Source organism: Marmota marmota, unplaced genomic scaffold, assembly GCF_001458135.2.
Source record: "Marmota marmota marmota unplaced genomic scaffold, marMar, whole genome shotgun sequence".
In the NCBI taxonomy this organism is placed as follows: Eukaryota; Metazoa; Chordata; class Mammalia; order Rodentia; family Sciuridae; genus Marmota; species Marmota marmota.
In genome coordinates this window covers 45,492,307-45,509,759 of record NW_026000016.1, presented here as the reverse complement: position 1 = coordinate 45,509,759, position 17,453 = coordinate 45,492,307, and the positions used below count along the sequence as shown (strand labels likewise).

General features: G+C 37.4%; 2 protein-coding genes across 5 annotated transcripts in view; both read right to left on the bottom strand.

The window, feature by feature from the left end:
• Window positions 1-17,453, bottom strand: part of Ipo9 (importin 9) — a 56,105-nt gene that overhangs the window by 12,637 nt on the left and 26,015 nt on the right. For all 4 annotated transcript variants that reach the window (XM_015483826.2, XM_015483827.2, XM_048809674.1 and 1 more), the window contains 2 exons: window positions 17,119-17,258; window positions 14,180-14,339 (listed from right to left, as the gene is read on the bottom strand). In XM_015483826.2, coding sequence (XP_015339312.1) covers window positions 14,180-14,339; window positions 17,119-17,258 — 300 coding nt within the window. The remainder of the gene's footprint in view (window positions 1-14,179; window positions 14,340-17,118; window positions 17,259-17,453) is intronic.
• On the bottom strand, window positions 52-1,977 carry LOC107140665 (histone H3-like centromeric protein A). Its single transcript, XM_048809677.1, has one exon. The coding sequence runs from the start codon at window positions 860-862 to the stop codon at window positions 446-448; it is 417 nt and encodes a 138-aa protein (XP_048665634.1). The 5' UTR covers window positions 863-1,977; the 3' UTR covers window positions 52-445.

Sequence of the window (17,453 nt, the reverse complement as noted above, 5' to 3'; positions counted from 1 at the left end):
ATTACAAGGCTACTTTTATTTTTTATTTTTTTCCCTTACATTTAAAAAAAATTATTTATTTATTTTTATTCTTCCCTTTCATTTTCAATAACAGTACAAATATACACATGGTTAAAAAATGCATAAAGTACAGAAAGATCTAAAACAAAGTAAATATCCTTTCCCTATAACATGACAGATCTGATGTCTTCAAAATCCTTTAGGAGTCATATGAGTAACACACCAACTAAGTCTTTTCAGGCCTTTGGAACTGTGTTGATTGTCTCCTATAACACCTCTGCTACAGAGGAAACATGCATTCTTCTCCTTCATAAAGAAAGTTTAAAGGGCAACAGTCACACACCGCTCAGAGACAACAAAATCCAGGTAGCACCTCAGACACCACTGGATCTAGTTGTAGCTCCAGAGAGTCCCAGGTAACATCCAGAGACAGTGCTGCAGGAGTTCAGCCAAGTCCTTCCTCCATGCCGCGGATCCTCCTGGCCAGCTGCACATCCTTGGGGAAAACAGTGACTCGGCCAGCATGTAAGGAGAGGAGGTAGGCATCCTCAAAGAGGTGAACTAAAAATGCTTCTGCTGTCTCTTGAAGGGCCAACAGGGCCTGGGCTTGCCAACTGAAGTCCACACCACGTGTGAATTTCATACATATTTCTCTTGCCAGGCGGCTGAAGGGGTACTTCCTTATCAAGAGGTCTGTGCTCTTCTGTAGATTTTTGATCTTCTTAATCCAGCCAATTCTCCTCCGACTATGTTGACGAGAGGAAGAACCTAAGGAGGCTTCCCGCCGCGGGGTCCCGCGAGGTGGACTCGCGCTGCGCCTCTTCGGGGTCTCTGGCTTGCGGCGTCGGCGGCGAGGGCCCATCGCGGGCCACAAAGGGTCCCGGCTCCCGGTCGCCCCACGGCTCCTGTTCGGCCTTCGGGTCCCGTAGCTGAAGGCTGGTTACCAACAGAAGACGAGAGAGCGCCCGGGCGGAGGGCCCACAAGGCTACTTTTATAGTTAGGTATGTTTTTACATCTCTGTGCTTATTATATAAATATCAGCACTATTATTTCCATGGTTGTTGACAATTTTTTTTTTCTGTTGGTGATGGGGATTGAACTCAGGTCATCAACATACTAAATATAGTTGCATATTTATTTCTGCTTTGATCTTTGCTATTTCCCTTTTTTTTTTGTAGTAATGAAAAATTGAACTAGAAGTGGACTACCATTGAGCCACAACCTCAGCCTGTTTTATCTTTTGAGTTGGGATCTCACTAAAATTCTCAGAGTGGCTTTGAACTTGTGATCCTCTTGTCTCAGCCTCTTCTCTTTTGTTTTGAAGTAAATCAGCCAATCATTAAATCCAAATTGTTAACATATTAAATTAAATGCTTTATGATTCCTTAAAATACTATTTTTTTTAGATTATTATTATTTTTTTTGGTTAGACACATACCTTTATTTATTTATTTTTATGTGGTGCTGCAGATCAAACCCAGGGCCTGGCACATGCTAGGCGAGCACTCTACCGCTGGGCCACAACCCCAGACCCTAGACTACTACTTTAATCACAATCCTAAGACTTGAATATACATTCCCATTATATTCCAAATATAGTGTTTCTCAAAGTATTTTTAAAATTTATTTGTTCTAATTAGTTACACATGGCAGCAGAATGCATTTTATTTCATTGTAAACAAAGGAGGCACAACTTTTCATTTCTCTGGTTGCACACGATATGAAGTTGTACCATTTGTGCAAATATACATTTACCTAGGGTAATAATATCCTTCTCATTCCATCATCTTTCCTACCCCACTCCCCACTCTCCCCTTTGCCCAATCAAAAGTTCCTCAATTTTTCCCATGCCCCCTCTCCGCATTATGGATCAACGTCCACTTATCGGCCTTTGTTTTTTTGGGATTGGCTTACTTTGCTTAATAGCTCCATCCATTACCTGCAAATGCCATAATTTTATTCTCTTTTAATGCTGAGTAATATTCCATTGTGTATATATAACACAGTTTTTTAATCTATTCATCTATTAGCTATTGTGAATTGAGCTGCTATAAACATTGATGTGGCTGTGTCACTATAGTATGCTGATTTTAAGTCCTTTGGGTACAGACCAAGGAGTTGGATAGCTGGGTCAAACGGTGGTTCCATTCCGAGTTTTCTAAGTAATCTCTACACTGCTTTCCAGAGTGGGTGTGCCACCAGCAATGAGTGTACCTTTTCCTCCACATCCTTGCCAGCACTTATTGTTGCTTGTATTCTTGATAATTTCGATTCTGACTGGAGTGGGATGAAATCATAGAGTAGTTTTCATTTGCATTTCTCTAATTACTAGAGACGTTGAACATTTTTTTCATACATTTGTTGATTGATTATATATCTTCTTCTGAGAAGTGTCTGTTCAGTTCCTTAGCCCATTTGTTAATTGGGTTACTTGTATATTTATTTATTATCTTTTGGGTGTTTTTTGAGTTCTTTATAATATCCTTGAAATTAGCGCTCTATCTGATGTGCATGTAGTAAAGATGTTCTCCCACTCTGTGGGCTCTCTCTTCACGTTACCAATCATTTCCTTTGCTGAGAAATAGTTTTTTAGTTTGAATCCATCCTATTTATTGATTCTTAATTTTACTTCTTGTGCTTTAGGAGTCTGTTAAGGAAGTCATGTCCTAAAATAATGAAGATTTGGGTCTACTTATTCTTCTATCAGTCGCAGGGTCTCTGTTCACTAGAGGTTTAATTTCATTTTTCTACATGTGGATTTCCAGTTTTCCTAGTACCATTTATTGAACAGGCAATCTTTTCACCAATGTATGTTTTTGGTGCCTTTGTCTAGTATGAGATAACTGTATTTATGTGGGTTTATCTCTGTCTTCTATTCTGTACCATTGGTCGACATGTCTATACTGGTGCCACTACCATGCTGTTTTTGTTACTATAGCTTTGTAGTATAGTTTAAGGTCTGGTATTGTGACGTCTCCTGCTTTACTCTTCTTGCTTTGGCTATTCTGGGTCTCTTCTTTTTCCAAATGATTTTTAGGATTGCTTTTTCTATTTCTATGACAAATATAGTTGGGATTTTAATTGGAATTGCATTAAATCTGTACAACCTTTTGGTAGTATGGCCATTTTGACAATGTTAATTCTTCCTATCCAAGAACATGAGATCATGTTGTCAGCACAAATAGTGATAGTTTCAGTTCTTTTCCTATTCATATCCCTTTAATTTCCTTCGTCTAATTGCTCTGGCTAGAGTTTCAAGGACTATGTTGAACAGGAGTGATGAAAGAGGGAATCCTTGTATTACTCCAGTTCTTAGAGGAAATGCCTCCAATTTTCCTCCATTTAGAATGATGTTGGCTTTGGGCTTAGCAATAGATAGCTTTTACAATGTTGAGGTATATTCCTATTATCCCTAGTTTTTCCAGTATTTTGAACATGAAAGGGTGTTGTATTTTGTCAAATGCTTTTTTTGCATCTACTAAGATGATCATATGATTTTTATCTTTGAGTCTACTACTGTGATGAATTACGTTTATTGACAAAATACAAGGGTGTTGTATTTTGTCAAATGCTTTTTTTTGCATCTACTGAGATGAGATGATCATACGATTTTTATCTTTAAGTCTACTACTGTGATGAATTACGTTTATTGATTTCTGTGTGTTAAACCAACCTTGCATCCCTGGAATGAACCCCACTCGATCATGGTGAACTATCTTTTTAATATGTTTTTGTAAGTTATTTACCAGAATTTTAGTGAGAATTTTTACATCTATGTTCATCAGGGATATTGTTCTGAAGTTTTCTTTCCTTGATGCATCTTTGTCTGGGTGATACTAGCTTCATAGAATGAGTTTGGAAGGGTTCCTTTTCTATTTCATGGAATAATTTGAGGAGTATTGGTATTAATTCTTATTTGAAGGTCTTGTAGAATTTGTCTCAGAATCTATCTGGTCCTGGGCTTTTCTTGGTTAGTAGGCTTTTGATGGCTTCTTCTATTTCATTGCTCAAAATTGATCTGTTTAAATTGTGTATGTCCCCTGATTCAGTTTGAGCAGATCATGTCTCTAGAAACTTGTCAGTGTCATTGAGATTTTCTACTTTATTGGAGTATAAACTTTCAAAAATTTATACTTCAATAAAGTAGTTTCTAATTATCTTCTGCATTTCAATAGTATTTGTCATGATATATCCTTTTTCATCATAAATTTTAGTAATTTGAGTCTTCTCTCTCCTTTTTGTTAGGGTGGCTAAGGGTTTATTGATTTTACTTATTTTTCTAAAGAACCAGCTTTCTGTTCTGTCAATTTTAAAAAAACATTAATTTTTTTCATTGTAGTTGGACACATTACCTTTATTTCACTTATTTATTTTTAAGTGCTGCTGAGGATCGAAACCAGGGTCTCTCACTTTATGTGGTGCTGAGGCGAGGGCTCTACCACTGAGCCACAACTCCAGCCCTATTTTGTCAATTTTTTCAATTGTTTCAATTTCCTTAATTGCAACCTTGATTTTAATTATTTTCGGTCTTCTCCTTTTGGTGTTGATTTTTTTCTAGGGCTTTGAGGTGTAATGCCAGGTCATTTATTTGTTGACTTTTTATTCTTTTTAATGAATGAGCTCAATGCAATGAACTTTCCTTAGCACTGCCTTCATAGTGTCCCAGAGATTTGAGTATGCTGTACTGGAGTTCTCATTTACCTCTAGGAATTTTTTTTTTATCTCCTCCCTGATTCTTCTGCTATCCATGAGTCATTCGATAGAGTATTATTTAGTCTCCAGACGCTGGAGTAGCTTCTGTATTTTACTTTATCATTGATTTCTAATTTCATTTCATTAATGCAGGGTAGTATCTCTCTCTCTCTCTCTCTTTTTGTATTTGCTAAGAGTTGCTTTGTGGCATAAGATATGGTTTATTTTAGAGAAGGATCCATGTGTTGCTGAGAAAAAAGTGTATTCACTCATTGATGGATGGGATATTCTGTCTATGCCTGTTAAGTTTAAATTATTGATTGTATTATTAAGTTCTATAGTTTCTTTGTTTAGTTTTGTTTGAAAGATCTATCCAGAGGCGAAAAAAGTATGTTAAAGTCACCCACAGGGGGGGCTGGGGTTGTGGCTCAGTGGTGTAGCACTTGCCTAGCACATGTGAGACACGGGGGTCAATCCTCAGCACCACATAAATAAACAAACAAATAAATAAAGGTATTGTGTCCATCTGCAATTAAAAAAATACTTAAAAACAAAGTTACCCAGGATTATTGTGCTGTGGTCTATTTGATTCTTGAAATTTAGAAGGGTTTATTTGATATATACAGATGCTTCACTGTTTCAGGCATAAATATTTATAACTGTTATGTCTTGTTTATGTATGATTCCCTAAGTACTATGAAATGTCCTTCTTTATTCCTTCTAACTTTGGTTTGAAGTCCACTTTATCTGAGGATGGAAACTCCTGCTTCTTTACGTTGTCCGTATGAGTGGTATTTTTTCCCCATCCTTTCACCTTCAGTCTGTGGATGTCTTTTCCTCTGAGTATCTTGAAGGCTGCATATTGTTGGGTCTTTTTTATTTTTATTTTTTAAATCCAATTTGCCAGTCTATAACTTTTAATTGATGAGTTTAGGCCATTAACATTCAGGGTTATTATTGAAATATGGTTTGTATTCCTGGTCATTTTGGTTTGTTTTTGGTTTTTTTACCTGACTTGGTTTCACCTTTGATTGGCTTTTCCTTTACTGTATTTCTTCCCTTTGCTTATCTTCATTGTTGTTTTTCATTTCCTCCTCATAGAATATTTTGCTGAGAATATTCTATAGTGCAAGCTTTCTAGTTGGTAAATTCTTTTAACTTTTGCTTATCATGGAAGGTTTTTATTCCATCATCAAATCTGAAGCTTAATTTTGCTGGACATAAAATTTTTGGTTGGCATTCATTTTCTTTCAGAGCTTGGTATATGTTGTTCCAGGATCTCCTAGCTTTGACAATCTGGGTTGATAAGTCTGCTAAGATCCAAATTGGTTCTCCTCTATAGGTAATCTGATACTTTTCTCTTGTGGCTTTTAAAGTTTTATCCTTACTCTTTATGCTTGGGATTTTCATTATAATGTATGTTGGTGTGGATCTGTTGTAATTTTGTATATTTGGTGTCCTGTAAGCCTCTTGTATTTGATTTTCCAATTAATTCTTCAGGTTTGGGAAATTTTCTGATATTATTTCACTGATATTATTTCATTCCTTTAGTTTGAATCTCTGTGCCTTCCTCTATCCCAATAAATCTTAAATTTGATCTTTTTATGCTATCCCACAATTCTTGGACATTCTGTTCATGTTTTTTTTTTTTATCATCTTCACTGTGTGGTCAACTTTAAAGACTATATATTTGTTTTCATTGTCTGAGGTTCTGTCCAAGTGATCTAATCTGTTGGTGATGCTTTTTTCTTTTTTAATTGGACACACACCTTTATTTAATTTATTTACTTTTATGTGGTACTGAGGATTGAACCCAGGGCCTCGCACGTGTTAGGTAGGCGCTCTACCGATGAGCCACAATCCCAGCCCCCTGTTGGTGATACTTTCTATTGAATTTTTTACTTGGTTTACTGTTTCCTTCATTTCAAAGATTTGGTTATTTTCAGAATCTTTCTTTCTTGAAGTAATATTTTATTGCCTGTATTTATTCTCTTATCTCTTTATTGGAGTGATCATTTGTTGCCTATATTTGCCCTCTTATCTCATTCTTTACTATGTAGATCATTTTAATTACATACATTCTGAACTCCTCTGAATATTTCTTCTACTGTGCTATCAATGGATTCTATCATTATATCATCTTGATTTGTTTGGGGCACTTTCTTCCCTTGTCTTTCATGCTTTTTGTATGTCTTCTCTTCTAGCAGCGTGGATCCAAGGTGTTACAGTTTCTTCCCTATAATCTTATAGTGTCCCTGCAGGTTTCTGATGTCTTACTTTTAAGGAAGAGATCAATATTAGCAGCATCCAATGCAAACAATATACAATGTAAAACAAATAGTTCCTATTTAGATGATTACCATTTTGTCACAATAAACAGAAATGATATGTTTAATTATTATCTTCAAAATAAACAGTAGGGGGCTGGGGATGTGGCTCAAGCGGTAGCGCGCTCGCCTGGCATGCGTGCGGCCCGGGTTCGATCCTCAGCACCACATACAAAACGAAGATGTTGTATCCGCCGATAACTAAAAAATAAATATTAAAATTAAAAAACAAAAAACAAAAAACAAAAAAAAAACCCAAAATAAACAGTAGGTTTGCAAAAGAGTCTACAGTTTCTACTGGTGGACAAGGAGAGAAGTAGGTGGGTGTGGAATGTGATGTTTATGAGGTAAGAGGTGAGAATACAGAGGTATTAGATGATAGGAAGAGTGAAAGAGGAATCAAATAAAGTTAACTGTTAACAGGAGAAAAGAGAAGGGCGACCTAATACAAGGCTCACTCCTGCATCTTCAACAAAATGGTAACTATTAGCACACCTAGAAGGGATACCTCTCGTGTAACAAGCCTGCAGGGACCTTGGTGATGATCTCTGGGTCCTGGCTGTTGTCCCTAGATGGAAGTGGCCACATCCCTAGTTCATGGCAGTAGTAGCATCAAACTGTAAGTATCTTGGTGTTGGACTTTCAGTCCCCAGCCAGTGTCCCAAGATGGAGGTAACCATTTTTCAGAGACGGGGCTGAAAGGGTGGTCCGTGTGATGGTGTTGGGCGGCCTGCTCAGCGATGCAGGGCTGTGGCACATGGTGCTATGGCGGTGGGCAGCTGCCTCCAGGCCCTGTCTGTTGTCCCAAGGTGGTGGCTACTGCATGGGGAGGGCTATGGCAGTGGCTGCAGTGTTCCAAGATTAAGGTAGGCTGTGTGTGTGTGTGTGTTGGTAAACAAGGAGCTTCAGGTCCCATCCTGGGTCTGCCTGGGCTGTGCGAGAGTTGGCAGGGCCTGCCTGGGATGCACTATTTTAAAGTCATTTTTTTTGGCAATGTTGAGAATTGAACCCAGGGCCTCACAAATGCAAGGAAAGTACTTTACATTGAGTCACATCCCTGGCCCTTGAACACAACTGTTAAATTTGATCTTTTCATGTTATCCCTTACTCTTGAAGTTCTGCTCATGGTCTCTTAACATCTTTTCTCCATGATCAACTGTATTTTCAACATTATATATTTTGTCTTCATTGCCTGAAACTTTGTCTTTAAAAAAGTGGTCTAGTCTGCAGGTGATGCTTTCCTTTGAATTTTCAATTTGGTTTATTTATTCCTTCATTTCAAGGATTTCTCCTTGATTTTTTTTTTTCAAAGTATCTCTATTGAAATGATCTTTCACTTCTTGTATTTTGTCTCTAAATTTACTGCTTGTATCACCCTTTACCTTGAAGATCAGTTTAACTATGTATTATACTGATTCTCTGACATTTCTTCCATTCTGGGATTGATGTATTGTTATTGAAGTATCTTGGTTTGTTTACAGTGATTTGTTCCCTTGATTTATCATGTTGTTGGTGTATCTACCCATCTAACAATATGGATAGGAGACAGTAGTGTTTCTACCCTGTGGACTTACAGTGTCCCTGAAGGTTCCCAGTACCTCACCATTTAGGAGGGTACAAATAATAACAACAACCACGACAAACTATAGTTCCTGCTATGATATCTACAATGTTGTCATAATAAACAGAAATGATATGATCAATTATTGCCTACAGTAAAAACATAAGTTTGCAAAAGAGTCTACAATTTTGAATGGTGGACAGTGAGAAAACAGAAGTAGGATGTGCTGATTATGAGGGAGGAGGAGAGAAGACCTAGGTAAAACCTTAGAGGAAGAGTGAAAGATTAGAGATTGGCTGTTAGCAGAAGAGAAAGATAATCAAGGAAAACAGATAAGTGAGAGAAAAAAATGTATAAAGTAAAAAAATTTAAAAAAAAATATTTTTTTTAGTTGTTGATGGACCTTTATTTATTTGCTTATTTACATGTCATGCTGGGAATCTAATCCAGTGCCTCACATGTACGAGGCAAGCATTCTACTGCTTAGCTACATCTCCAGTCCCCCCAAATTAAAAAAAAAAAAACAAAACTGAAATATACTAACCAAACATCCTATTCCTCAAAATAATAAAAAATAACTGGCTTCAAATATGCTAGAGAAAGAGAAAAAAGCATATGAATATGTGTAAATGTCCACAAACCATTAAGGTCATAATTAAACAGAGAGAGAAAAAAAAGTTCTTGATGAAAAGTTAAAGAACCATTTCTGTTGGAGTTAAAAAAAAATTCTCAGCTTCCCTTCTCAACAGTGTTGGGTGGGGTGGTCTGGAGTGAGAGAGGTAATCCTGTAGGTGGGGTTTAGCCTAAGCAGGCTCCAGTTCTTTGCTGAATGCCAAGTGGTCTGGAGATTTTAAATCAGTGCACCTCCATGGCCCAGCAATTGCTGGTCCATGCTGGAAGACAGCATCCCAGGGATCTCCTCTGGGTTCCACTCATGCAGTGGAAGAGCCAATTCTTTGTCCATTCTTGGGTTCATTTTCCAAATGCAGTCTCTCCTGCCCTGCCCTTTTGAATTTCCAGCCAGGCATGTCTCTCCTAGCTGGTCTTGCGAGCAGTTAGAGTGGAGAGGTAGGGGGAGAGCCAGGTGGGTTTCCACGACCAGTATTCCCCTGAGTAAACCCTTCTCCATGTTTGATTCTCTCCTGGTCACTTAGGCACACTATGTCATGCAGTATGGGTTTGCCAGGAATTGGCTCTCCCAGCCACCAGCACATGGCTGCAATATGGTTCTTTCTTCTGTCCTCTGCATGCAGCTGGGAGAGATGTGGCTTCTTTCCTGTACAAGGACATTGTGCCAAAGGCCTTTGTGTAGTGTTTTCGATCTCTAAACTCTCTGTACCCAGACATGCCTCAGGCCTCCTAAAAATGCTGTTTCCTATCATTTCCTCATCCCTCCACTGTGCTTACAGAGGGACTGTTCTGGCTGGTGCCTTGGTGGCACTGGGGTTTTCTTCCTTATTTTACTATATCCAATCTCCTGAGTCCCCCATCTGCTTTCAGTGTCCAGTATAAAATCTTAGAAAGGCCTCCCTCTTTTTTCACCCTCCTTGCTGAGAAGCTGCTTATCTGCTTTCTTGGTTTCACACCATGGAGCAGGTAGGAAAGTGACCTTCTCTATCCCACCATCTTGAAACCTCACACTACCAATATATGTATATATTTTTGTGGTGCTGGGGATTGAACCCAGAGCCTTGTGCACGTGAAACAAGCATTCTACCAACTGAACTATATCCCCAGCCTAATAAATGGTTTTTAAAGTTTTTTTTTCTTTGTAGTGTTTTAGAGAAAAAATTATTTGTGTAGCTGACAAATAATGGGTTTTGATTTTAGATTTGGCCAGACTTTTTGACTGCTGGTACATAATACCTTGATTTTCAATACTACCTTGCTCAGACCTAACTTCTCCTGTAGACTAATGTGTCCTTTGGCTTTGGTCAGCTTTCAATTCCTTAGACATAGTTTTAGATTCCTCTTTACTAGTGATCTAGTGATCAGCTATGCCTTACTTGCCCCTATAACAAATCTGAATCTGTACAGTTTGCCAGATCACAGAGAATGCATAATCTAGCCATATCACATTAGCTCTTATATGCCATGTTACAAGTTTGGATGTTATTTTGGGAGGAAGTGTTTCTGAAACTTTTTTTTTTTAAATAAACAAATTACTCCTAATGCCTCAATTGCTCCTTATCCAACCCCAAAGTCTTTAAGGAAAACTGATACCCCAATAGGATGTTAATATATTTGACTTACAGCTTTATGGACCACCTGGCATAATATGATTTTCTGCTGAGATGCCTGTACCTCAGCTTGAATAGTACAACTGAAATCCAGGAAGGGCTTTAATTATAAGAACAACAATATTAGTTTTCTATTTTAGAAATCTCAGCTTGACAGCTCAAATAATATGGGTTGCAGTAGAGTAAGGTGGGAGGTAGACAGCTCAATCAGGAAGCTGTTCCAGTAATTCAGGAAAGCGAATCTGAGAAAATAATCTAGTGTAGTAGTAGTGTTAGAGAGGGAGAGAGAAATGAGAGGATAAGGAAACAAGATATAAAAGGCAAAAAGAACTGGGATCTTTATGAAATAGGAAATATAAAATATTTATCTTTAAGTTCAAAATGTAAGTAGATAAAATTTCTGCTTTTACTAAAGTAAAGAGTATGAGTAGGGCAGGCTTGCAGATAGTAAATAGTAAGCATAGCAATCAATGTATTTATTTTCAAGTACTTATAAGAAGCCCATGCTAATATGGATAGTAAGCAGTGAATATATTAAATTGGAGCTCAGAAGAAAGTCTGGAATAAATATTAAATTTGAGAAATGTGACACAAGTATAATTATTTGTCAATAAATATCTTGTGTCAGAAATTATTTCAGGCAGTTTGCAATGATACATAAACTATGACACAGAGAAATAAGTTAAAGCTGGAGCAAAAGTAAAAAGAAAAGCAAGGGGAGTTTGATCCTGTAATTAATTCCAGGGGCTTGGGAGGGTAAGGCAGAGGATCAGAAGTTAAAGGACAGCCTCAGAAACTCAGTACCTATACAATTTAGGGGGGGAAAAAAGTTGCTACAACATTAGAAAGAAGTTTTAGTAATGTGATAAGGAAGGATATCAAGCCAGATTGTAACTGGCTTAGAATGTAAGAAATGACCAAATGGAGAATCTTGGCTGGGAAGAAAACACTTCTCAGGACAGGTTTTTCTTTCTTTCTCTCTTTTTTTTTTTTTTTTAGTACTAGGGACTGAACCTAGGGGTGCTTTACCTATGAGCCACATACCCAGTCCTTTTTACTAAGCAACACTAAGTTGCTTAGGGCCTTGCTAAGTTGTTGAGACAGGCCTCAAACTTGCGATCTTCCTACCTCAGCCTCCTGAGTTGCTAGAATTACAGGTGTATGCCACCGTGCCTCGCCACAGGACAGTTCTTAGAACCTAGAATCCAGAGATAGTCTTAAAGGGATTCAGTGTCTGACATTGTACGTACAATTCTGTAAATATGTAAGAGTGTCCATTTTACATATCCACAGCTTTTGCCACTTTTCAGAGACATGTTACACTTTTCATGAAATCACTAAACTGCTACCCATGTAGACAATGAGAGATACATGTTTATCATTAAAAAATGTTTTCTTCATGCATTTTTTCTGATTATTAAAATAATATAAACTTATTGTGAACAAGTGAATTGAATATTATAAATATATAACAAGGAATGGAAGTTCTTTGTATTCTAATGCCTCCAAAGATAACCAATCTAAACACTTTATGCCTGATAGGTGCTGGTGCTCATCTAAAACACCCAAGAAATAATATACTTATTTTACCCTAAAAAATCATCTTCACATTCACACCAAACTAAATCACAACACAAAATAGATACATCTCTATTACCCACTCACAATCTGTTTTTAAATTTACTACCATTTTGACCCCTAGCCCAATAACATGTGGTTTGAAGTTTTAATAGGTTTTAATAGTTTTGTTCTTATTTTAATTTAATCTTATACCTACACTTATCACAAAGGACATTTTTTTATACCTCAAAAATAATTAATGAATATAAATGAAATCAAGTTTCACAAAGGTCAGAAGCAACACAGAAATAACCTTCAACATTCATGCCTTGACCAGGTCAGGGATCTCTCTTCTGAGGTATTTAAGTGGCCTAAGAGCTTTCTGAAAAGTTCTAGTTTGTCTGTTTTTTTAAAAAAATATTTATTTTTTATTTGTAGGTGGACACTATTTCTTTATTTCATTTTTATGTGGTGCTGAGGATTGATCTCAAGGCCTCACGTGTGCTAGGTGAGCATCCTACCACTGAGCCACAACCTCAGCCCTAGTCTGTCTCTTAATTGATGGCATTTTAAATTGTTTTAGAGTCAAAATTTTACTTTATGTAGATTGCACAGAAAAAGATGGACCTCTGCTCATAGTTATAACATTATGCATTTAATTAATAAACATAGTCAGAATAGGCAGGTCCTCAATGCTTTTAAAGATATATAAAATACAATGCATGAAATCTCAATTTCTGCCTCAAAAGGTTACAAAAAAACAGGGTAGGCAGGTGGAAGATGAATTTTGTGCTGGTCGTGTTTAGAATCTGATTGAGAGAGACATTCTAGTTTGGCCCTTGAAATATTTCCCAAAACAACAATGCTCCTTCTGGTCTGGGTAGAAATAACCGACTATTATCGACTCTAGTCCCTTAGCTCTGAAAGAGACGGGCAAAATTGGAAAAAATAAGCGATGTATCTAGGCCACAATCTCCCAAATTTGGTTTCTAATATAGAGGAAATCAATGAACAAAATAACATGGACTCTAATCCTGCTTCTATCATTTATCAATTGTGCAACCTGTGCAAGTTATTCATCTCTTCAAAGCCTTTTCACATTTGAAAGAAAGTTTTGTTAGCTTAGATTATTTCAGAGTTATGGTGTTTTTAAAGGAAATGAAGAACACCAGGGAACAGGACATTTGCTGGACTCATAAAAGCCTTTATACCCAACAATTCAAACCCAGGGACTCTTATCACTGAGCTACATCCCCAGCCCTTTTAATTTTTTTTGTAGTACTGGGCATTGAATGTGGCCTTGTGTGTGCTAGGCAGGGGCTCTACTACTGAGCTACATCCTCAGCCCTAATTTATTATTTTGAGACAGGGTCTCCCTAAATTGCTGAAGATTACAAACTTCTTGATCTTCCTGCCTCAGTCTCCGGAGGAGCCCAACCCATCATTTATCTTCAAGGAGATCTACAGCAGAAATTTCCAAGCAACAAATACACTGTATAACCATGGCTTAGGATATCTGAGTAATTTTCTCTTAAAGCAATTCTTATCAGGGCTGGGCATGGTGGTGCAGGCCTTAATCTCAGGGAGGCTAAAATGGGAGGACTAAGTTCAAGGGCAACCTCAGCAATTTAGCCTAGCCCTAAGCAACTCAGTGAGACAAGTCTCAAATAAAATATAAAAAGACGTGGGGATGTGGCTCAGTGATAAAGTGCTCCTGGGTTAAATTCCCAGTACCAAAACAAACAAACAAACAAACAAACAAACAAACAGAAACCTCACTCTAGGGTAGTACACTTACCCCCAGATGGCTCTCACAGCAGAAATTCGAACTGATGGAGGTTGTGACTCATGAAGACCACTAACTGTTGCTTGTAGGAACTGCTGGATCAGTTCAGGAGACATAGCAACAGTGAACCGACTGGCAGCCCAAAGTGCCCGACCCAGGAGGAAAGGAGACACTGGGAAAAAGAGCAATTATGGGTTGGACAATGAAAGTTGGGGTTACATACCCTTTGTGCCTCCCAACTCCACTCCTTGAATGTCCACAAATAACAGGATGCTACATAATATATACAACTTCTTTGAAAGAAAAAGCATGATCTCATAAAGTAAATGCAAATATGTGACCTATGTTGCGGAATCAATTTCCCAGTTTCACTTCTCACTATTGGCAAAGTAGATCTTGAATATTCTGAAATTTAAAAAAGACTTTACCATTCTAGTTCCCATCCCTAGCTCTCACTATTTATTACCTGCTCTACTCATTTTCGAAATACATTCTCCATTGCCATTTTCTTCCTACTATAACATTGTATCATTATGTAGTTCTAATCAGGTCATTTTTCCATTTATAACCCGGCAGTAAATTCCGTCCACCAAATAAGACCACCTCAGTCAGCACAGCATTCAAGTCTCCCTACCATCTCCCTTTATGCCTCCTAAACTCAAGCACACATCCTTCCCTAGCAACTCACATCTTACTTTAGCACTTTGGTGCTTTACTTATATTATACCAAGCTGGCATATTTTCTTGTATTCTCTCTTGGGCCAAGATAATCCTGTCTCTGAGCCACTGTGATTGTCTTCAGCTTTCTTACATGTTGTGTATTTTGTTTGGATTCCTATCACTGGTACAAAGATTATAACTTCCTGCCCATTATCACTGCTTAAAAAGACTACACTTATTAAGCCTGTTATAGGGCTTAACTTAGTTACTCGTACAAAAATAACTGAGAGGAGCTATTGAAAATATCATAAGAAATTAGTAAAAGAATTATATAATATTTTATTTACTATCAACCAGCAATTCTCAAAATACAGACGAGGAGCTCCTGGCGACTCCTAAAGTTAAAAACATTTTTTTCAGCAATACTAAACATTAATTTACCTTTTCACTGTCATTCTTTTACAATGTACAGTGAAGTTTTCCATAGATTGTATGATATGTGAGATCATAGGTCTGACAAATGATGAAATGTATACAAGCAGAACATCCCTGTTTTAATTTTTGATGTATCAAAAAAAAAATGTTTTCCTCATTATTATCCTTTTATTTGTTCTACTTAGTAGTACACCACAGCAGAATGCATTTCAATTCATCATACACAAATAGAGTGCAACAATTCAATTTTCTGGTTGAGTACTGTGTAGAGATACACCATTTGTGCAATCATACATGTACCTAGGATAATGATGTCCATCTCCTCACACCATCTTTCCTACCCTTAAAACCCCTCCCCAACCTCCCCTTTGCCCAATCCAAAGATCCTCCATTCTTCAAGCATGGGATTTTAATTAGGACCCCATTCTTGTGGGCAGGCATGATGGTAGGATTCATTTAAATATTTTCATATGTGTACATAGGAAAATTATGTTAGATTTATTCTACTGTCTTTCCTATTCCTATCCCTCCTCTTTCTTTTGATCCCCCTTTGTCTAATCTACTGAATTCTTGCCCTTCCCCACTTTATTGTGGTTTAGCTTCCACATTACCAGAAAAAACATTTGACCTTGGGTTTTTTTGTTTATCAATAAAACCCATACAAAAATCTCTTGGGGACTGATAATTTTTCAGTATATAAAGGGGTCCTGAGACCCAAAAGTTTGGCTAGTTATAGAAAATCTTTTAGCTATAGGCAGGATTCACAAAACGATAAATATCGAGCCTTTTTCAAATGCTGACTATGCTGATGTATTTGAAAAATCCTGATACTTTCATTTAAATTAAGTCATGGAAAATGCTTATTATATGGCAAGGCATTCTAGGATACAATGACATGAGTTCTTCTCTCCTCATTAACTACAATATAATGTAGTATATGACAAGTGCAGAGGGAAACAAGATACATCCAAAAGATCTGAGCTATGGATGGACAATGATTTTAATCCCATGAATCAAAGAATGAAAGAGATGGGGATGAGATATTCTGTAAGAGATTAACTAACAGATAGACAGTAACAGAGAGGAATGTTTTCAAATGATGTAAGCTATTCCCAGTGCTATCCTATGAACAACAGTCAAGTGATGGATTGAGAAAGGAGCAAACAGCTATGCCAATTATCTAGATACAGTCCAAGAAAATAGTTTGAGAAAAATGACAGGAAACAAACAGGAAGAATGAGCCTGACTGGCATTTTGGACTCATTATTAAATATTTTTTGTTGTAGATGGACACAATACCTTTATTTTATTTACTTTTCTTTCTTTAGTTGTAGCTGGACAAAACATCTTTATTTATTTATTTTTATGTGGTGCTGAGGATCGAACCCAGTGCCTCACATGTTCGAGGCAGGTGTTGCTGTACCACTGAACTACAGTCCCACCTATTTATTTATTTATTTTTACATGACTGAGGTACAACCCCAGCCCCGCATTTGGGACTTATTAATGAGAGCAGAACTCAAGCCAGAGTTCTGAAGGCATAACAACCAGATTTGCATTCCATTCAAAATGCCAAAAGCAGCCATAAATGGAAGGGCTAACTGGGAGGAAAAGCAGCAGTGAATGGAAGAGCTAATTCAAGGGAGGAAAAGCAATGGTAATTAGTCCCTTAGTAGGTGAATCCTGAACTCATGTCTCTGGCCTATTTTAGGGGTATGAATTAGTTCAAACTCTAGGGTGCAAAGATTTTCATCCAAAGGACATAAAAATGCTTGGCCTACCTATTTAAATAAAATATAAATGAATTGATGATAGGTCTAAAGAGCTTTCAGAATCCTAGACATATTGAAACATACCTGAGAGGTTGAGGTCAGCAAGGATGACATTGGTTAGGAACCCATGCATGTCAAAATGGATCCTGCCATTTTTCACACTGTCCGTGATAATGGACTTCACTGAGCCTAAGGCAAGCATGCAGGCCTCATGGATCTTCCACCTGTGAGAGGAATAGCAGAGCCTGGTAAAACAAACTGCTAAAACCCACAAATATTTGAGAAAGAAGATTCAGAAAAGGGCATTCCAGCAAAATCTGATCCAAAAGGGCAATTTATCTGCCCTTCCAATCTAAATGCTGTTATTAAATTATACTGAAAAGAAAATGAAATTTAATGACAGACTCCCCCCCCCCCCC